Source organism: Colobus angolensis, unplaced genomic scaffold, assembly GCF_000951035.1.
Source record: "Colobus angolensis palliatus isolate OR3802 unplaced genomic scaffold, Cang.pa_1.0 Scaffold6, whole genome shotgun sequence".
Taxonomy (NCBI): domain Eukaryota; kingdom Metazoa; phylum Chordata; class Mammalia; order Primates; family Cercopithecidae; genus Colobus; species Colobus angolensis.
Genome location: NW_012119598.1, coordinates 10,588,815 through 10,612,362, shown reverse-complemented (window position 1 = coordinate 10,612,362; position 23,548 = coordinate 10,588,815). Strand labels below are relative to the sequence as shown.

At 39.1% G+C, this 23,548-nt stretch overlaps 1 protein-coding gene across 1 annotated transcript in view; it reads left to right on the top strand.

The window, feature by feature from the left end:
- Positions 1-23,548, top strand: part of OFCC1 (orofacial cleft 1 candidate 1) — a 513,529-nt gene that overhangs the window by 256,715 nt on the left and 233,266 nt on the right. The window contains 1 exon segment of the mRNA XM_011962909.1: positions 20,518-20,578. Coding sequence (XP_011818299.1) covers positions 20,518-20,578 — 61 coding nt within the window.

The window sequence follows — 23,548 nt, the reverse complement described above, 5'->3', positions numbered from 1 at the left end:
GTTTCACTATGTTGGCCAGGCTGCTCTTGAACTCCTGACCTCGTGATCCACCTGCCTCAGCTTCCCAAAGTGCTGGAATTACAGGTGTGAGTCACCGTGCCTGGCCTCTTTATGCATTTCTTAACCATTTAACAGATATGAAAGTGTGATATTGTCTTTATTACATTTCTAATTTCTTTTTATCCTATAAGACATTGATGAAATTTTTGAGTGTTGTTCCCCAACTCCATTTTTATTGCACAATTTTGCATAGCGGGATGATTTTTTAGAAACATGTATAGTGTATAACAGCAGAACTTAACAGTATGGGAGGAAAATATATGTATTTTCTCAAACACACTCACTATGTTAACTGTTAAGCATGGACCCCTCAAATTGTTTGGTGGGCATGGTAGAGTATAATCTATCTTGGCTCAGTTATAAAACTATGAAATGATATGGGATTTTTATTAGTTACTTAGTTGAAGCACACCATTTAATGAGGGAATGGAGTCTCAGAGAGGTAAATGACTTGTGTCTGAGGCCACACAGCCAGACAGTGGCAAATCTAGGATCAGAGTCTAGGTTTCTTGACTCTTAGTCCAGTGCTCTTTCTTATTCAGGTTGGTTTAAAATAGTGGTTCTCACAGGCTTGTCCTTGCCCCAGCAACATCAGCATCACCTGCAATCTTGCCACTGATGGAGATTCAGTGGGCTGGGCCCAGCTGCCCTCTACGTAACTCAGATGCACACTAAGCCTTGAGAAACACTGGTTTAGAATACATGCTGTCAGGAGCTCAGTGACCCAGGAGACATAAAACAACAGAAAACGGGTCTAGAACAATAAACTCTGTTTGAGAAGGTTATGTTAGTCTGATAATCTTCATAGATTCAAAAATGAGTATTTAAAATATAGAGGCAATTCTGAGATCTTGGTTTGGCTTTACCCGTTGAAATGAGAATATACAGCACAAGACAAAAAGTAAGGTGAGTTCCAGATGAGAACTCCCTTTAGATAATATTCAGAGGGCAGAAAAAGTGAATTATCTTTTTCATGTACATGTTTTCTAACAGCAAGCTACAAAAAGCCCATATGTGTGAAAATCTCTCTCTGTGTGTGTGTGTGTTTGAAGTTTTAATTTTGGGAATGACAAAAGTAGAGCCAAAGAAATAGTTTGGTTAGACTGAATATTTTACAGTCTGCTGGGAACTAGAAACAGATAGAATTCAAACAGCTGTGAATTGCCTCTCCTGGTTTCCTAACTGACAGCTGGAATATGAAGTCACGTGAGCCAGGAAAATGGGGGTCATTTCCATATATTCTTTACATCTGATGCAATTTTCAGCAGCTAGTTTTAGTTTATGTATATGAATGCTTTGGGCCAGTTCAGAACTTTTACTGGAGAATGTAGAAATGTGCATATTAGTCAAAATTCACTTAGGAGGCTTTAAATCTCCCTCAGTTATACAGAAGGATAAAAACACATTTTTCAGCCACAGTAAACTTTTCATTTGCTTTCCCAGAAGTAATAGAAGAGTGATAGAGTTTGGATATTTATCCGACCCAAATATCATTTTGTAATGTAATCTCCAGTGTGGAGGTCGGACCTGGTGGGAGGTGTTTGGTCTTGCGGACTGGATTTATCCTAGGGCTTGGTGCTGTCCCGGTGATAGTGAGTAATTTCCCGTGGGATCTGGTTGTTTAAAAGTGTGCAGAACCTCCCCCACCTCTCTCTGTCTTGCTCCTGCTCTCACCATGTGATGCACGCGTTTCTGCTTTGCCTTCTGCCATGAGTAAAGGCCTCCCCAGAAGCCGAGCAGATGCTGGTGCTATGCTTGTACAGTCTGCAGAATCATGAGCCAATTAAACCTCTTTTCTTTGTAAAGTACCCAGTCTCAGGTATTTCTTTAGAGTGATGAAAGGATGGCCTAACACAGAACAACTAAGCTAAGGGCTCAGTCTAGGTATCAAGCTTACCTGCCTTGGAAACCTGGATGCATGGCTTACTATGTGGCCTTGGGCATGTTAGCTAACCTCTTGCTGCTTCAATTTCCTCATCTCTAAAACAGGGATAATATAGCTTCCTCATGTGTTGTGGTGAGGATTCAATGAAATAATACAAGGAAAACCCTAGTCTCTAAGCAATTACCACAATATTAACATACACACTTCCAGGGAGTATGATTTTTTTTTCTACCTCACTCTAATTTTTTTTTTTTTTTGAGAACTTTTAGGCTCTTTGTGACTAGCTGTGTCACTTTTATCTCATTGCTGCAGTATCTATTTGATACTAGTATTTATGTACTAGTCATTTCCCCCCTGGCCTGTAATTTCCTTAGGGACAGGGACCATTGTCACCCACTGCACTTAAAATTGTGTCTTTCATATATATAGTAGGTGCTCAATAAATATGTATCGAATGATTTGAAAGACAAGTAAATGCGGACCTTGAGAATAAACATAGACTATCCTAGCAATGAACTTGATGATGAAGAACATTTCTACTTAGATGACAAGTTCAGGTAGTGGGCACAGTGAATAATGTTTGTTTCTTTTGGTAGCAAAAGTGTCATTTCATGACATTAATTTCCCATCACTTGTGAGTCAACCAATGTGTTGTTCCCAGATACCTGACAAAGAAATATAAACCCACGTTGATGTGTGTATTGATATGTGTAGCCAGTGTCAGGTTGAATATGAAGTAAAATGAAAGGTAGAAATGTGACCATATAAATAAATAAATAGCCCCGGCTGTTTCTTGTGAATCCAAATGTGACACTCACTAATCCTGAAATGCATGCCATGGGCAGTTGAAATATGCTTTGAATTACGAGCAGTGATGCATCTGGGACTGTTCATATGGCATGATTTATAGCCCAATGTTTTCAATCAGATTCTAGAGATCGATTAATCATACTATCAATAACAAAGAAACAGGCGTGTTTTTGAAAGTTATGTGCTTTGCTAAAAGTGATCTGTTTTCCCCTATTGGTACGACCTCATAAATGGAGTTGGGATTTTTCTTCTATCTGGTGCTAGGGAAATTCCAATTAAATTCTTGCTTGGGTAAGGCAGGTATAGGCTTCTATTCACTGACCTTAAGCCTACACTTCAATCACCGTCTGGCTCATTAATATAATGCTTGTAGGCTGTATTAGCCAAAGCTCATTTTAGCGGTGCAATGATCAGGCTGAGCAGTGGAAGAAGTGGCTGGGCTGTCTGGAATGGCCCGGAGAAGACCTTTGCTGCTCTGAGTACAGCATAGTTTAATGCTCCATTTAGATTAGCTAGTAAATATGAAAACTATTTATTGAGATCTTTCTATGAGTTTTTCGTTCACAATATCTATTTTTCTCATCTCTCTTCAGCTTTCATTAAAAGACTAGTAAAGCATTAGTGAAAGCATGCAGAACAGGAGGGAAGGTACTGCAGGTAAGAGAGGACAGTACATTTCTGGAAAAGGAAAAAGAGTTGATCCACCATTGGCTGATAAAGCAAAATAAGAAAAGCGGTAGCCTAGAGAAGTTGTCTGGGAAAGAGGGAGCCAAGGTACTCAGGAGAATCCCAGAGAGTTGGCCAGTAGATCAGAGTGCAGCTGCAAATGCAAGGTTTAATTGAAAGTTGAGAACAGAACCAGAGTTCTCCCCCACCCCCCAACATACCACATACACACAACATGTGCTCCTACATACAAAGTGGTACAGAGATCTTCAAACATAGATAATTTTAAAGTAATTAATTTCAAGATTTTCATCTTCCATGTGTCCTCTTTTTCAAAAGCTGATCTGTCTTAGAAAACACTGGTTGTTCTTTCCCATCTGTCTTCTTACAATCACCGCTCAAAATGCAGGCATACCTCTTCCCTGTTTCTCATGTTATTATAGTGAAACGCCCAGGTGCCAAACATCAACAAGAGCAATAGCAGCAACTCTGAGAGGCCAACTCATAGAGCATTACAGATAATTTCTGATGTCACTATGATGATGAAATCATGATGAAACTCCTTCCATTCCCACAGAAAAATAGCAACAGAGTTGATGCAGAAATATGGGTCAGTAATATTTCTCCATAGACAAATGAACTGATGTTACAAAAAACAGTACCACCCAGGGTGGCTGCACATATGTGCACAGCCGCGCTACTTTGAGGGGGACACTCAGCTCACACATTTTGATTTGAATGGTGCTCCCCTGAGTTGTGCAATGTACAACCTGCAGAACTGGACACAGTGACCCTTTCCCATTTCTTTAATTTGGAGGCACTTTTTAAAATAATAACACTTTATGTGTTTGACAATTATTTATCAATATTTGTGGTATACTGCGGTTATATTTTTTCTCATTTGTGAACTAATTATAATTGAATTGAGAAGGAAAAAAGTTAATAGTGTATTATACACATATAGAATATAAAGTTATTTTAATTTACATAAATATTTTTGTTGCAGATGTAATAAAGAGTGTTCAACAAAATATGTATTTATTCAAGCACAAATATATAATACCTTAAAATAAAGTAATAAAATTCTGTAAGGGAAGTAAAATGGAAACCGAAGTCAAAAAAGAAGTATTATGAAACTATCAACAATAAAAATAGCGAGCTCATGTATGCTGAAAATGGACAAGAGAGGGTATAAAATACTACTGTATTTATATTCCACTGGATACATTTATGTGAGTGATAAAAGTTATGTAACAGGATTATTTTAAAATTTTAGTATTTATAGCATGCTAGAAGTCACATTTCTAGAAAACTTACGACAGAAAATTTTGTGCATCAACCAGAAGTCATCTAAAATTTCAAAGTTGTTTTTGGGGGTATGAAAACAAGAAAAGTAATTGAAAACCATATATTATATACTATTTTATTGTCATATCATGTGACAGGAATTTCCCTATAAGAAAAAATTCAGAATATTCTTCTTTAAACATTTTGAAGCAAATGTCTGGAAACCTTTAGGCAAGTGTAACGGATACTGGTTCTTCGTGCTTAAGTGGGAGAGGACAGTTTAATGTCCTCCTCCTCATCTTCCTACCCTAAAGTGATGCCCTCCTATCCTAAACAGAAGAGTACTCATGTACACAAGCATTTGTTAGTCTTTCACTTCTCTCATACTTAACTATGAATGGTCAGTCAAGGTCCATCAGCCATCAGCCTATAAGCAAGGACCGTCAACAACGTGAGGAAAAACAGCAACATGAAGTAGAAGGACAATGGTAAGCAAACTGAGAAACTTATCCTGGGGAGAAGGAGGTAATTGAGAGATTGGAGAAATTAAAACAAAACAAACCAAAGCAAAAACTCTCAGAAAAATGAAAGCCTTACATCCATAAAACAATAATATGGTGCCAAAAAATGAAGCATCAGATAACAAAAATGAACTATTTAAAATTAAAAGTATAATAACAATTCTAAAAAAGAGTCAATAAAGAAGTTGGGGCTGGGTCCAGTTGGCTCACGCCTGTAATCCCAGCACTTTGGGAGGCTGAGATGGGTGGATCCCTTGAGGCCAGGAGTTCAAGACCTTCCTGGCCAACGTGATGAAACCCTGTCTCTACTAAAAATACAAAAATTAGCTGGACGTGGTGCACTCCTGTAATCCCAGCTATTCAGGATGCTGAAGCATGAGAATGGCTTGAGCCCAGGTGGCTGAGATTGCAGTGAGCTAAGATTGTGCACTGGACTCCAGCCTGGGTGACAGCAATGTTCTGTCACACACACACACACACACACACACACACACACAAGAAGTTGGAAGACTAAGTAAAGAAAATGTCCCAGAATGTAGGAAAAAAAAGTCAAAGATTCAGAAAGTGTGGAAAATGTTATTAAATGATGCAGAGATTTAACTCAAGGAATGAAACATTTGATAAATTGAATTTTCACAGAAAGAGTGAAGAAAAAAAATGTACAGGGAAGGGAGGCAAACAAATTATAGATGAAAGAGGCCATTTAACCTTGTTGCTGGGTCTATTCTCCTTTGAGTAGTACAGGAGCCATGACACTGAACTTAGCAACTGCATGATATTACAGTAAGCAGTATTAATATAGTCAGAGTGAGAAGGCTGTTGTCAGGTTTTGGTTTTTAGAATAAATTGCAGACAAAGCACAAAAATATGACACCTGCACTCATGTTTATCAAAGCACCATTCACAATAACAAAGACATAGAATCAAGCTAAATGCCCATCAGTGGTGGATTGGATAAAGAAACTGTGGTACATTTACACCATGGAATACTATACAGCCATAAAAAGAATGAAATCATGTCCTTTACAGCAATATGGTTGCAGCTGGAGGCCATTAAAGTGGAGGCCTAAGTAAATTAATGTGGAAACAGAAAACCAAATATCGCATGTTTTCACTGATAAGTGTGTTAAACCTTGGGAACACACGGACATAAAGATGGGAGCAATAAGCACCAGTGATTCCAAAAGGACAGAGGAAGGGGGGGGTGCAAGGGTTGAAAACCATTCTGTTAGGTACTCTGCTTACTTCCTGGGTGACGGGAACAATAGAAGCCAACACTTCAGCATCATGAAATATACCCTTGTAATAAACCGGCACATGTACCCCCTGAATATAAAATTAACATTTTCCTATTCAACATAGTATTAGAAGTTCTGGCCAGAGGAATCAGGCAAGAGAAAGAAATAAAGGGCACCCGAATAGGAAGAGAGGAGGTTAAACTATCCCTGTTTACTGACAACATAATCTTATATCTAGAAAACCCCATTATCTCTGCCCAAAAGCTCCTTAAACTGATAAATAACTTCAACAAAGTCTCAGGATACAACACTGATGTGTCAAAGTCGCTAGCGTACCTATACACTAACAACAGTCAAGCTGAGAGACAAATCAGGAATGAACGCCCATTCACAATTGCCTCAAAAAGAATACAATACCAAGGAATACAGCTAACCAGGGAGGTGAAAGATCTCTACAAGGAGAACTACAAAACACTGCTGATAGAAATCAGAGATGACACAAACAAATGGAAAAACATTCCATGCTCATGAATAGGAAGAATCAGTATTGTTAAAATGGCCAAAGCAATTTATAGATTCAATGCTATGCCTATTAAACTACCACTGATATTCTTCACAGTACTAGAAAAAACTACTTAAAAATTTGTGTGGAATGAGAAAGGATCCCAAATAGCCAAGGCAATCCTAAACAAAAAGAACAAAACTGGAGGCATCATGCTACCCAACTTCAAACTATACCACAGGCCTGCAGTAGCCAAAACAGCATGACACTGGGACAAAAACACACATAGACCAATGGAACAGAATAGAGAACCCAGAAATACAACCGCCCACCTTCAACTATCTGATCTTCGACAAACCTGACAAAAACAAGCAATGGGAAAAGCATTCACTGTTTAACAAATGTTGCTGGGATAACTGGCTAGCCATTTGCAGAAGACTGAAACTGAACCTCTTCTTTACACTATGTACAATAATGAACTCAAGATGGTTTAAAGACATAAATGTAAACCCAAAACTATAAAAATGCTGGAAGACCACCTAAGCAAGACCATTCAGGACATGAGCATGGGCAAAGATTTAATGACGAAGATGCCAAAAGCAATTGCAACAAAAGCAAAAATTGACAAATGGGATGGAAGAACTTCTGCATAATGAAAATAAAGAAACTATCAAAAGAGTGAACAATCTATAGAGTGGGAGAAAACTTTTTCAAAGTCCGTGTCTGACAAAGGTCTAATATCCAGCATCCATCAGAATCTTAAATTTACAACAAAAAACAAATAATCCCATAAAAAAGTGGAAAAAGGATATGAATAAACACGTTTCAAAAAAAGACACACATGTGGCCAACAATCATATGAAAAATAAGCTCAACATCACTGATCATTAGAGCAATGCAAATCAAATCACAATGAGATAGCATCTCACACCAATCAGATCTCACACCTATCAGAATGGTTACTATGGGAGTTAAAAATAATAATAATAATAATAATATAATAATGATGGCTATTGTAGGAGCTAAATGATGAGAACACATGGACACATCAAGGGGAACAACACACACTGGGGCCTACTGGAAGGTGGAGCGTTGGAGGAGGGAGAGGATCAGGAAAAATAACGAATGGATACTAGCCTTAATACCTGGGTGATGAAATAATCTCTACACAAACCCTCATGACACAAGTTTACCTATGTAACAGACCTGCACATGTACCCCTGAACTTAAAATAAAAATTAAAAAAAATTATAAATGTTGCCTTGGAAGGACCATTAAGAATCATTTACATATTAGCATGAATTGATTTCTTGATTTTCTCTTAACTTGGAAAATGCAGTATGGTATTTGGTGGTCAGGCGCAGTTGCTCACGCCTGTAATCCCAGCACTTTGGGAAGCTGAGGTGGGTGGATCACGAAGTCAAGAGAACGAGACCATCCTGGCCAACATGGTGAAACCCCATCTCTACTAAAAATACAAAAATTTAACTGGGCATGGTGGCGCGTGCCTGTAGTTACAGCTACTTGGGAGGCTGAGGCCGGAGAATCGCTTGAACCCGGGAGGCGGAGCTTGCAGTGAGCCGAGATAGCGCCGCTGCACTCCAGCCTGGGTGACAGAGTGAGACTCCTTCTCAAAAAACAAAACAAAACAAAAAGTGTAGTATTTTGGGAAAATATGAAATATAATTTGGAGAAAGTGAGGCTTTTTGAAGACAAAGTATGCCTGTGTAATGATATTTTATTTTCTATTTGATGATTTTTCTAGGGTCAACTTTATTTAGTACCATCAAGGAATCTACATTTTAGCTCTCTTTTATAGATTTCTAACTCCATCAGGATCTACATGCCATATTCCATCTGTAAGTTTCTATAAAGTCATCCAGAATTACTAGTGCATTTTCTATTACTTTGAATATTGCAGAAATGTTCAATTATACCCTATATAATTAATAAAACGTGACATTTGACCTCAAAATAAAAAAATCAAATTCAAATTAACAAAAGCACAAAATGTTATTATAATTATTATGGTTATGACTGAATGTATATATTCAACCTGAAAATTCAAAGTAACAGTATAGTTGAGAGAGATTTGGAGAGAGATGTTGGGAAGAAATGGGTAGAAAGGGTGTGGGCCTTAAAATGCTCATGCTTTGAAAGAAGTGAGGCGATTCTCTCTCGGGGCTATGAAATAACAAATAAAGGTTTGATATTATTTAATGCAACCATTAGAAGATATGAAATAGTGATACCCAGTAACTTACATAATTGGAAGTGATGTGGAGAGAAGAGAAAAAAAGAATAGTATAAATAAAATACATTTTAATCATTCATGGTAATATACCAAAGTAATACACTGCTAGAACTGTCATAACAAAGTAGCTCAAACTGGGCAGCTGCAACAGCAGAGATTTATTCTCTCTCTGTTCTGGAGGCTGGAAGTCTAAAATCAAGGTGTCAGCAGGGTCAGTTCTTTCTAACGGTTGTGAGGAACAATCTGTTCCATGCCTCCCCATAGCTTCTGGTGACTGTTGGCAGTCTTTGGCATTCTGTGGCTTGTGGAGGCATCACTCCCATCTCTTTCTTCATATTCACATGGTTTTCTGCCTGTGTGCAGTTCTGTCTCTGTCACCAAATGTCCACTTTTTATAAGGAAATAGTTGCATTTTGACTATGAGTCACCTTAATGATTTCATCTGAACTCATACTGATGTGAAGGGATTTTGCAGTAATCGAAGTATCAGTCAATCTTAAGATACAGAGATTATGTAGTGGATAAATTTTGTCACACAAGCCCTTTCAAACCAGAAAGTTTTCTCTGGACGGTAATAGAAAGAGAAGCCAGATCACCCTATATACAAATAAGGTCACGTTCACATGTACTGGGGGTTAGAATGTTGACTGTTTTTTGGGTAACACCGTTCAACCTCTAATCTATGACAAGATTAAGAAAACAACATAAGAAATATAATAACACAAAAATAAGAAATGACAATTTAAGTATTTTATTACTCTTTAGTATTTCAATATAATATACACATGATATCAATGATAAAATACATATCATTGCATTAATTATATTAATTACAGTTATAGAATTAACCATCACATCAAACAAAAATCCTAATAGATGGAAACTATTCACCTCTATGAGTTATGAATTGGGGTGGGTAAAAAACAGGGTGGGGGGCAGATTTATATTAACCATTTTATTGTATTTTATTTCTTGTCATAAACATTTATTTCTTTGATGAAAATTGGAAAAAAATTTAGTCTACTCTTTCCTGAGCAATTTATATACATTACGTTTCTCTTTCTTAAGATGAAGCTGTAACTAGCCTACAGTCAAATTCACCCTTTCTCATGTACAGTTTTGTGAATTTTCACAAATGCATACATTCAGGAAACTACAACTACGATCAAAATATGAAAGAATTTGATTACTTTCCTCCTCATTCATGCTGGATTCCCTTTCATTCCTTTGTTGCCAACTTGTCCCTTTGCCCAAGCCCTTATAACCACCGATATATTTTCTATCTCTATGTTTTGCCTTTTCCAGCAAGGCATATATGGAATTAAACATTTTATAGGCTTTGAGTCTGTATTCCGTCACCTTTAAGATTTATGTCTTTTATTACTGAACAGTATTCTACTGCATGCTTTACCATGGTTTATCCATTCACCAGCTGGGGGACATTAATCAGCATTGTTTCTATTTTTTAGAAATTAAAATAAAGTCACTAAAGATATTCATGTATGGATTTTTATGTATGAAATGTATTTATATTTCATTTGGGGAAATGCCTGGGAGTGGCACTGACTAATGATGTTCAGCATCTTTTCATGTGTTCATTAGCTATTCATATATCTTCTTAGCAAATGTCTGTTCATATCTTTTGCCCATCCTGTAACTGGGTTGCTTACCATTTGATTATTGAATTGCAAGTGGTGTTTATACATTCTGAATATAAGTTGTCTGTTAGGTATATAAATTCAAAAATAGTTTTTCCCAGTCTGTGGCTTGTCTTTTCCCTTCTTAATTAAGTTTTGGTAAGCCTTTTTTTTTTCTTTTTTTTCCTTCCCATGCTACGTTTATGTAAGCAAAATTTTAAACATGTCTCCCCAATTTTCCTGTCCTTTGGATATCCCATGATGGGTTCAGTACCTATCCCATCTAGGTACTGATGTGAAGGGCTTTTGCAGTAATTAAAGTATCAATCAGTCGATCTTAAGATACAGAGATTATGTAGGTAGGATACATTTTGTCACACAAGCCCTTTCAAACCAGAACGTTTTCTCTGGATAGTGTTAGAAAGAGAAGCCAGAGAGATTCAAAGCATAAGAAGGTTTTGATGTACACGCCATTGCTGACTTGAAGATGGAGTAGGTCACAGGATGTAGAATGTGGCTACCTCTAGAAGTTAAATGTGGCTTCCAACTGACAGTCAGTAAGGAAGGCAGGCTTTCAGCCCTACAGGTGAAAACAACTGAATCCTGTCAATAACATGAATAACATGAATGGCCCCACGCTTCAGATAACAGTGTAGCCAGCTGACATTTTGATTTCAGTTTGAGTACCAACCAGCCATGCCCTGCCAGACTTTTGAACTATAGCATCGTGAAGCAATAAATTGGGTGTTTTGAGCTGCTAAACTTGTAATAAGATGTTTTTAATTTTGAAGGTTATTTTTTCAATTTTTTTCTTTTAGGGATTGTATCTTTGTTCTCATAATTAATTGTGAATAAGACTGCCAAAGTCACAACAGCTTTCACCTAGAATTTTAATCGTTTTAGCTTTTACATTTAGGACTCTGACCCATTTGGGGTTAATTTTCGTGTATGAGTGTTAATGATTTTTTTTGAAATTTCTTATTTTGAAAATTATATGTTTTCTTTAATTATCATTATATTTTAGTTTAATTCTGTCAGATTTTTTCTTTAATTCTTTAAACATGACTTCTGTTAATTCTTTGAACATAGTTATAATAAATGCTTTGAAGTCTTTGTCCGCTAAATGCAACCTCCTTATCCACTCAGAGTTAATTTTTATTGGCAACTTAGTTCCCTGAATATAGGTCACACGTTCCTTTTTGTTCTGTCTTGTAAATTTTTGTCAAGAACCAGACATCTTAGATAATATATTGTAGCAAATATAATTCTGATTTTTTTCCTTGAGCACTGTTATTGTTGCTGTTTGTGTGTTGTTATTGTTTTGCTTGTTTTCTTTTGTCTTGGTTTTGGTAACTTGCTGGAACTTAATCTGTTGGATCTGTCTTCCCCATGATGTGTGGCTGCTGATATCTCTGCTTATTTTAAGAAAAAATTAAAGGTTAAGTTTATGCTGGCTTTCTAGTGGCTCCTCTGTGTCTGCATAGTTTGGTAGTCAACCAATGATTGTCCTCAAATACCTTGACCAGGAAGACTTCCGTCTTCTGCTGATGGATCCGTGGGAGGATTTGGGAGCCCATTCAACATTCAGACAGTTTTCAGACATTCACAGAGTTTACTTTCTGCCAGGCCCTCCTGGGTCTTTCCTGTAGACTTGCATAGCATCCAAGTCAATGCAGGATGTGTAGACAGCTGGGCCCTCTTGAGTCTTCCCTGCATGTGTGCACAGCCTCCCAGTTAGCCAGAGACCTGAGGAGCAATCAGCCAGCCCTTCTTTGGCCATCTCATCTCTAGGTTCTTCCTGCCAAGATAATGTTAGTCAAATTTTTCACTGTTCCACCCAAGTAGGACCACAATTCAGGGTGGTAGAGCTATGGGCTTTCATTATTTGCTTCCCATTAGTTTGCTACTTCCACTTATAATACAACTTGGTGTGGATTTTCTGCCCTAGCATCAAATGAAGTCATCTTCCTCCAATAGTGAAATTGTTGTTTTTGGCCAGACTTTCCCTGGCAGCTTTACAACACTGGTCTAGCTGGAATAAGGTCAGGGTAGTGGGGGACTGCAGATACTGGAGCAACCTCAGTCAAGAATGCCATAGACTCCCCCAATTCATGCCTTAATTTGAGCAGTTTTCCATTAATGAATGTTTTTCTGTATTTGTTTTTCAGCTCTGGTCATTTTCCAGAGCACTGAGATTACTGATTTAGACCCTTTTCTTCTTGCAATTTTAGAGTTGTTTTTTGAAGGCTGAGATTTGACAATCTTCATTCCACCATGTTTGTATCCCACATCGTCATTTCTGTTTGTTTGTTTGTTTGTTTGTTTTTGGAGACTGAGTCTTGCTCTGTTGCCCAGGCTGGAGTGCAGTGGCGTGATCTTGGCTCACTGCAACCTCCACCTCCCGGGTTCCAGCGATTCTCCTGCCTCAGCCTCTCGAGTAGCTGGGGTTACAGGTGCACGCCACCACACCTGGCTAATTTTTGTGTATTTTTAGTAGAAACCGGATTTTGCCATGTTGGCCAGACTGGTTTCGAACTCCTGACCTCAGGTGATCCACCCACCTCTGCCTCCCAAAGTGTTGGGATTACAGGTGTGGGCCACCACAACCAGCCCCACATCATAATTTCTGAAAGATATTTTTGGGAGTATAAAATTTTGTATTTATGATTGTTTTTCTTTCTGTAAAGATGTTTCCTTTACTGCCTTCTGGTTCACATAGTTTTTGATTGTCTGCTGTAATTCTTATGTGTGTTCCTCTGTGTGTGATATGCTTCTTTTCTCTGCCTGCCTTCATGATTTTTTCTTTGCTGTTGGTTTTTAGTAGTTTATAGATGAGGCATCCAGATGTTTATGCTAGTTGGTCTTCTGTGAGTTCCTTCGAATGTGAGCTTTGGTGTCCATCACTAATTTGAGGGAATTCTTAGCCACCATTCCTTCAGTGGTTTTTCTACCCTGTGCTCCCTTCTCCTTTTGCATTCAAAATTACAGGTACGTCCATTATTTGAATTGGTCCCATCACTCTTTGATCCTCTGTATTAACTTTTTTTTAAACTCATTTAAAAAAAATCTTTGTGGTTAAATTTGAGTAATTTCTATTGGTGATAGTTTGAGTTCAACTGATTCTATCCTCAGTCATGTTGAGACTACTAATGAGGTTGCTGATAGCATTCTGCATACCATATTATTTCTAACATATTTTCATTTAATTCTTTCTTATAGTTTCCATCTCTCTGCTGAATTTCCACATCTAGTCAGGTATGTTGTCCGCCTTTTATATTAGGGCCTTTACCACATCAGTCATGTTGGTTTTAATTCTCTGACAGTTTCAACAGCTGGGTCACATCTGATTCTGCTTCTCTTGGTTGCTTTGTCTGTCTGACAGAGTGCCCCCTGCCCTCCACTCCGCCTTTGCTGTTTTATTTGTCACCTGACTTTGTTGGAAAGCTGGTCATTTTGGGTAGGACAGTAGAGACTGAGATAAACGTTCTTTATGCCCATAAATGACATGCCTTTAATTTTGTTAGTCTTTCAATGTGTGGGGGTCAGTCTGTCTAGCCAGGACAGGACTTGAACTGGGTGTGGTTGTAGTTGTTGTTGTTAGGGCTCTCATCAGTGCGTCACAGGCTGAGAACTCCTCTAGTCTTAACTCATGCTTAGAGTGGTGGCTGTTAACAGGAGAAGTTTCTTCGGTGTTGGCTTAAACTTCAGGTTGAAGTCCTTTATTTATTTTTTATTTTTTTGAGATGGAGCCTTGCTCTGTTGCCCAGGTGGGAGTGCAATGGTGCTATCTCGGCTCACCGCAACCGCCGCCTCCTGGATTCAAGTGATTCTCCAGTCTCAGCCTCCTGAGTAGCTGGGACTACAGGCACGTGCCACCACGTCTGGCTAATTTTTGTATTTTTAGTAGAGATGGGGTTTCACCGTGTTAGCTAGCATGGTCTCAGTCTCCTGACCTCGTGATTCACCTGCCTCGGCCTCCGAAAATGCTGGGATTACAGGCGTGAGCCCCTGCGCCTGGCCATGTTTAAGTCCTTTCTTTGCAACTTGCCTTTAGACTGCGTCTCTCATTATGTTTTTGCTCCTCTTCCACCAGGACATTGATGTTACTGGCTACTCAGTGCTTGCTAGCCTGTGTGGATGTTCTCCTCAGAATTAAGCAGGAGCTGTGTCTCTGGGTCTCAGGGATGGGGCCATCTCAGTGAACCTGTCCCTCTGCCATAGGTAGGGGACCTCTAATAATTCAGGCCAGGATATTTTCTTGCTCCTACCATAGGGTTACAGGGTATGTTTGTATTCTCTTCTCCCAGCAGCAAAGAGCCTTAACCTGTGGCTTGGTACAACAGGGTTCATTGTACCTCCAACAGAGGAGGCTTCTGTTCCTTAGAAGAGGTAGAAGTGGAATATTCAGGTAAGACTTTGTGTTTTCCTGTAGTAGCTTCTCTTCCTCTCCACAAAATCTGCATCACTAGGGAAGCTTTGTCTGGACCAGGGTTTCTCAATAGCAGCTCTATTGATATTATGGATTGGACAGTTTGTCATAGCGGGGCTCGTCTATGTATTGCAGGATGTTTAGCCACATTAGATCCAGGCTCTAATCACTGGATCCCCCAAGCTGTGACAAACAAAACTATCTCCAGACATTGTCAAATGTCCCCTTGGAGGCAAAGTTTCCCCCCATTTGGATGCACCACTCTGGGCTCTCACGTTGCCCCAGTATTTATTCTGAGCACCCAGAAGGTCTACGGAGAAGAGACTGTGAGTAGATGTGAATTTCCCTTGTGTTTGAAGATCCCACAAGTTCCATACTGTTAACTAAGCCACGTTCAGACTTTAGACAATTATTGACAATTTTTGGGTGAATTCTTCTTACTGATTCACGAGGGGTCTCCTACCTGCTCCAGAAAGCAGGTGCTTGCATTCTGTCACTCCCTGGAGGCACTTTACTGTCTCTAGGCTTGGGATTAATCTGTCACCCTATGACCTCAGCTCTCCGAGGAGTTCAATAGCGTTTCTAGCTTTGTATATTACTTAGGATGTTTATTGCTTTACATTTGGGAATGATGCCCTTTCTGGCTTTGGACACCTTCAGCGGAAGCTGAAAGTCTGATATACACAATCTTAAAAATTTCTCAAATATCCTGTAGAGCAGCTGGAGATTTTCAGAGGTTAAGCAACTGTTCTGTGTGCAGGAGACTGGAAGCAGTTCTTTCCTAACCATCCACTCCAGTCCATTGCACACTGCTGTTCTTACTCCTGTGTAGAGTGGTGGTGCGTTAACTACTGACTCTCCAAGGCACAGTGTATATTCCTCTTTTTACCTATTCCTCAACGTAGATTTAGACACTAGTGCAGAAAACTACTGGGTAGGATGGGGGGAGAATGACGGTGGAGCAGTTTGTCACTGTGGGTACCAGGCCTCCTGTCATCTCTCTCCCAGAAGTTTCAAATTCGGATGCCTGTAGGGGCCAGGCAAGAAACATCAATGAGTAAAGTGTGCTGGGTCTATGTGGGCTCTCGTTTTCCTTGACACTCGTGGCCCTGCTTTTGTTAGTGACAAGGGAAAATCTTTCTTTATAAGAGAAACAGCAGTGCAAGCTAAGGATTGGCAGAGTTTTTAAAATTGGGGCATACATTGTGAGGGCTCCTGGACACTCCCTATTGTCTTAGAGCCACCCATGAATATTACCCATCTGTCTTGAGATCACTTCATTCAACATTACCGAAATATTTCTCAAGCACCTGCTGCTTCTGAGGCTCTGCTCTTCGTTCCAAGGGTGTAGCAATAACTAAAACGACTCCTTAAAGGAAAGGACATTTTGGTTTGTGGTCTGCAGTAGGGAGGATGGGACCTGTGGGCCTGGAGAGTATTGCCTGAAAAACACGCTGCCGCCACTCACCTCTGGCCAATGGCTGCCAACCGTGAACCCTGACCCTGTGTTGCCAAAGCTTTTAATTTTCCAAGACAAATCAGAAATTGGATTTCTATTTTAAGTGGCGACTTTCTTATTTTTAAACACTGGCTCAACGTTTTAAAAATCACTGTGGAGGTTAAACAAAATGTGTCTGCAGACAGGATCTGGCTTGCGACCTCTGTTAAACACCATCTTTGCCCTTGCTGGTCTGCTTGAGAAGAGAAATGCAATGAAACGACAGCTGTAGCCATGTTAATTCCCTTCTTTGGAAGCAGTGAACCAGTCGTCAGAGATTTCGCAATTCCAAGGCTTAATTTGCAATATAAGGCCAACAATTTCAGTGAAAGCCGTTTTAAAATCAGCCTTCAAATCAACAAACAACAAAATGACTATATAAATCAGCAGTGCTTATTAACCTGGACTCAAGACAGTGTGGCCAACAGGTTACTTGCAAGCAGGGGATATTGCAGTTATTAATCTGCTTGCAAGTTGGAGATTGGCTTTTAGAAAATGATCCCTATTGTAGGCCACTTGCATTTCTATAAACATGCTACACTGTCATCCAAACCTGCAGCCGCAGTGTGAGTTTTGCAATGGTGCCCGTTTGTTTATTTATTAAGTCTAGAGTTCTCAATAAAGCCTAAGGTTATTATTATTATTATTTTTGGTAAATTTATAGTGTTTATAATTTATTTTTCTTTTTTTTTTTTTTTTAGCTAGCTTCTTTTGACTTTTTTTTTTTTTTTTGAGACAAAGTCTTGCTCTTGCTCTGTCATCCAGGCTGGAGTGCAGTGGCTCAATCTCGACTCACTGCAACCCCCACCTCCCAGGTTCAAGTGATTCTCCTGCCTCTGCCTCCCAAGTAACTGGGATTACAGGCATGCACCACCATGCCCGCTAATTTTTGTATTTTTAGTAGAGACGAGGTTTCACCATGTTGGCCAGGCTGGTCTCAAACTCCTGACCTCAGGCAATCCACTCAGCCTCTCAAAGTGCTGGGATTACAGGTGTGAGCCACTGCACCTGGCCAACAGTGAAGGTCTTATAGATAGTTTAGCAAATGAATCCATTTTCTGATTGGCTTCATATTTTGCCAGTTACTCAAGCAATAGGTTTTTTTGTGTTTTAAAAGGAATGTGGTAGCTGATCATTAATAATCACTAACTTGTTGAAATTATTACGTGCTGACAGATTCTACTCATTGTCCTATGAACTTCTTGTTCTCATTTTCTTCACCACTCTTTGCTCCTGTGTTTCTTCCATTTCCCTTTTCCCGTTTGACTATTTGTCTATTCCTCAAAGTTCACTCTGCTGCCTGTGCACATATTTACCGGGTCCCTGCATCCTCCATGCTGATCCAGCTCCTCTGGCCTCTGGAACCCAGCCTCATACCTCTTCTTTATCCCCACCACTTGCCAGAACTCCTTAGCAGCTGAAAGGCTGTTTTCCACCTTTTAACAATTCTTTCCCACTTTTGAGGTCTTTGAACTAAGCCCTGAGGAGTTGCACGGGAGACACATTTTCGTGTGTCAATATATCCATTACAGCCAACAGCTTGCCAAATCTGTTCATGCTCTAAAGCCAGGTCACATGTTTACTGATTTTCCTTGGCTCAGGATGGGTCATTTGCTTTTCATAACCCATGTTCTGCTGGTTGTCCCCCATTTGTGAGGGTCTGACTACAACCCCCAAATTCTAGCTCATACAAACTCAGTGACTGACATGCTTTATTGAAATAACGCCTAACAGAACCTGTCAGAGATTCCTAAGTGAGGAGGCACCCTGGGCCACTCCCGTTGTTCCTGAGACAGGGCAAGAGACAGCTGTATGCCTCCCCGGGTGACAGCAGCTTTTTAAAATGATACAACACTCACTTCTCTCAGGCTGCCTTCTGCATTCAACTCTACATTTTTTCTGAGATAATGAGGAATTTTGATCTTATTTTACAATTATATTGGGTCTTACTCTACTGAGACTGTATTCTGAATATTTGTGCAGAAAGGCATTCAAAATGCAGCCTTCTAGGAAGGAAGACAAGTGCTCTGCCTTATTTGAAGTTTCTTAAGCATTCTATTTATGTTAATAGAGGTAACCTGGGCTTTTTGGCTTATACACTTTGGGTTATATGTCTGCAAAATAAATTTATGCTGACAATTAACATGAGCAATGTTGCAACTTACAAACATTTTCAAAGGCAGATATTAACTATCAGATTAAGGCCAAGTTCAAGGGAAAAAAAATTCTGCTCCACATATATTCCTAGAAATAGATTCTTTAGAATTACTCTTCAGTCACTGTGCTGTGGAAAACACAAGCAAGTCAAACTTCAATTTCTGCCAATTGTTTAAATTTTTTAAATCTTGACACTGGTTTTTTCTTTTAAATACTTTCGCATGTGTTTCACTTATTTTAGGAAGTAATTCAATATAATCTTTAAAACTCTTAGGTTACTTTTAATAAAAAAGTAGGAGTTTTAAAATTAGCACTAGAAGGACTAAAATCTTCCATTTCTCAACATCGATACTATTCAAAAGCTCATATACACTTTGTGAAGTAATTTTTGAAAACAATAGATAGCTCTGAATAAAAATAGTGTCACGTGTATCATTTATACACTATGGGCTTTATTTTACTGCCAAGTACTGATAACCATTTCAAAAGGGCAAACTTCGAGTTTAAAGTTTAAAAGACTCTTTTTTTTTTTTTTTTTTTTTTTTGAGACAGAGTCTGGCTCTGGCACCCAGGCTGGAGTGCAGTGGCACGATCTCACCTCACTGCAACCTCTGCCTCACAGACTCAAGCCAGCCTCCCACCTCAGCCTCCCAAGTAGCTGGGACTCCAGGCGTGTGCCACCATGCCTGGCTATTTTTTGTATTTTTTGTAGAGATAGGTGTCTGATTATATTGCCCAGGCTGGTGGTCTCAAACTCCTGAGCTCAAGCAATCCACCCACCTTGGCCTCCCAAAGTGCTAGGATTACAAGTGTGAGCCACTATATATGGCCTAAAATATTATTCTGGTGAACATTTACAATAATTTAATAAATGCTGGGATCATCACTCATTAAAAAAATTCCATTTATTCTAATTATCTGGGCCCAGACTGTGTTCTGGTGTAGTATTTCTGTCAATTAAAGTTATATCAAATGTAATAGTTTGCGGATTGACCTTAATAATTTATTGTATGACTTTAAGGAATTTTAAAAATGAGTGTTAAAACCACATTTCCTTTTATTGTAATTTTTATATTTTATCTTTGCTGGATGATGTTCTCAGGGTTTAATCTGCTTAGCCCTTCAGTACACATATTTTATCATTGACTTTATCAGATATTATCTACTTATGACTGTTGCAAACCTGGATCACAACTTTTAAATGATAAACGGCACAGACATCTAAGGTGTGCAGCAGCAAGCTGTCATTGTAACTTCAATGCAATCTGAATTTGTCACTTTTGGGGAATAAAATAGGGCATTTAATCCATCTCAATCAAATCTGAAGTTTTCCTAGAGATTGCCTTTGTAAAACATTTTGAGAATGTTGACTGACCCTCAGTTTATTAGGAGTCTGCCTTAAGAAATGAGCAACAACAATAGAAGTAAGACACTAGCTTATATCCTGTTGACTTTATACTTAGATTTTTCGGAACCATTAAGTAGCACTGTAGCTCTCCAGTTCCACATTGCTTAATATAGCCATGGTTGGGTCAATTTACCTTGGTTTTTAAATATTATCTTTCTTTTTTAGGGAAACTGGATTGAAATCTGTGCGTTGCCAAGGGCAAGAAGCTGAGCACATGGAGAGAGAGGTAAGATCGATGTCACAGTCGGCCCCTCCTTAATTTTTTTCCTGTAAAAGCAAGGCTTTCAAGCTTGACTTTTCGTTATCCATGGATGGAAAGTATAGAAGTGAGTAGAAATGTAGCCTCCTTTGTAGCACTCACCAGTAAAGAGGCTGATTAACGAGTGTAGCAGGCAATGTCGTAGCAAAAGAGAGTCTATGGAAGAGAAACAAAAGTGCCTCAAAATTCGCAAGGATTCTCATGATCCATAGTAGGACCTCATGGTGCCTGTCCGCTCTTTCTATTTTTGATTAGATTTATAAACACAGCAGCGCATATTTTCATGTGGCTTATCGCCTAGGGGCAGAATCAGATTGGCTGCACTGAAACTGTGAGGCTTGTGAATTTTGGGCAAGGGCTAGAGTGAAATAAGTAGTGTAATTGTTTTTGTGGAGTGACCGTGGGACCTCCTCTGTTCTGAATTACACATGGCTCAACCCTTTGACCTGACCAGACTCTGCAAAGGCTGGCAGGACTCCTAATGCTGTGCTGAAAGGGTCATCGCTGAACAAGCTGGAATGTTATCTGTCAGGCCAGATGTGGGCCAACAACTAGATTCAAATATATTAATTACTAGTGGGACACATTTGCGACCACTTCGACTTCACTTAACCCGTCATCATATAAGTTATTATTTCAACAGGAAGTGCCAATGTTTAGAATCCAAATGTAGCACAGATCCTTTGATAAATATATTCTTAGGCTTTTTTTTTTAGTTTACTAAATTTTGGATCATCTTTGAGAATATTTTGCCTAATAATTCAAACATTATTATTTTGAGTCTTTCAATATCCCCAGGTTTGGGGGGAATGTCATAAGCCATGATTAAAAGTCTTTCATCTCAACGAGATAATTCTTTCAAAATAGATGGTAATCCACTGATATAATTCCTTGAAAGAATCAAAGCTAGGGGAATGCAGAGAACTGGGAAAAGATTTGGGAGAATCATAGGTGCTGACATTTGTGCAATTGTGGAGAATTCATTCTGTGATTCACATGCTGATGAGTTGGATAAAGATGTTTATATCTATCTAGGTATGATTTTGAAGTGACACCCTTGAATTTTTGTTTCGGATTCAGTAGCTTAAATTTTCAAAGGCAATCTAAGCAGAAATCTCAAGTTTATTTTTAGGCCCTTGACATTATTACCAAAACTAGTTCTAATTCTGGAATATGCCTAAATTTTTTTTTTAATTTATTGTCTTTCCTTGCCAGCGCTACAAAGTAAAGGTCTCTGTAGGTATTTTATGTTTATACCCACATACAAATAATTTAGCATTTAAATTTTTGCTTTCTTATCTGAGGCAACTCAGGCTGAATATGAATTCACTTCTTAGTTACATGACACTTAACATTTTCTTTAAAGAGTACACAACTTTATGTGTGTGTGTGTGTTTTGAATTGTATTTTTCTCTTACTCCAGGGACTCTAAACATGAAAATGGGGAGCTCCTCATCAAATCAGCTACAAAAAAAAAAAAACACTCAAATATCCTATAAGCCCCCCAACAAAACTGCATTCAGCCCTACCTACCCAGTCTTACTCTCATTAGCAGTGAAGGGTTTGCTCTCCACACAATCTAACATGGAATGCTTAGAGCAGACAGGTGCAAATTGCAAGCTGTTTCACTTTGGCTGTTATCCCTTGAATCGACAAAGTAATAGACTGGGAGAACAAAAAAGGTTCCAGCTCAAGCTGCATAAATGAAAGTCTTAACAGGGACACACCAGCTGGCTAGGAGAATTCAATGTAGTGAATACTAAACATTACCTTTGTGCCGCTTGCCAAGGAAAAGGGCTTCAGTGACACCCCCTCCCTTTGATGATTGAGATGATGTGTCTTCAAAATCGTATTTTGCTTTATTGTAAAGGCGATACTGTGGCCGAAGTGCATGAGAACGGAATCCAACATACCTGTTCCTGTAATGTTGCCATCATTACACTCCTCCGAGCGATTCAGGCATGATTAGGTTCCTGGAGTGGGACCAGATTGACAGTATTTCTATCCATGTCTTTTTTGGCTGATCCAAGCAAAGCCCCAGAGCAGTGAAACAAGAAAACACAATCACTAGCACCCCCGCCTCCCCAGCAAGATGAATCTGCTGAGCTAGGCTGCTGAAAAAAACAGTTGTTCATATTAGGAACACCTAATTTCGTTTCATGGAAGAGCCATGCCACGCCGGTATGTGTACGAATCTAAGGTATGCGTATCCAAAAAGAGACCCTAACTCTGTCATCCCAAAGTTGCTTCTCTTTGTGACTTCCCAGTGTGCACAGGAACTGTTGTCTGCAAGAAGGAACTTTCACTCGAGCTCTGAGGCCACCGACTTGGTCTGACCCGGCAGATAAGGGTAGGAAGAAAACTGGAGCTGGCCTTGTTTACAGCCGGACAGAAGAAAACAGCCAGACACAAATGAGGGGTGACGGTTTCATGAAGCACAATTGGTTGATCCCAGATGCAATCTGACTGCCCTGAACTGAGCGATGATCCCTACAGTATGCAGAATTCACTTTCTTGCTGGTCTGTGCCCACCAGCCTTGGAGGAGCGCTCCCTGCGCCCCTCAGCCATGGCTTTGAGTGCAACCAGAGCTGAACAACTGCACCGCGGGGCCCGATTCCTTCTGACAACAATCACATTCTTTTAAAAACTTCCTACGTTTTGGTTGTCACTGGTTATAAATGAGTTTGTTGTTGTTCATGTTTGCTACTCTATCGTAGATTTCCTTTCAAGTCGACAGTGTCCACATCAAAAGGTATTTGTTGCTTTTTAACGAAAAGGAAATTAGTGTCAGAAACTGTCAGTTCTTAAAAATTTCAGGTTTTCAGGTTTTTTTCTGTTCAAATCACATAATATTGTTTCTTCCACATTATTGAATATATTTAATAGGGTAACGTTACTAAAATTATTAAAAGGAACTGATTTAGCACTACTTAAAC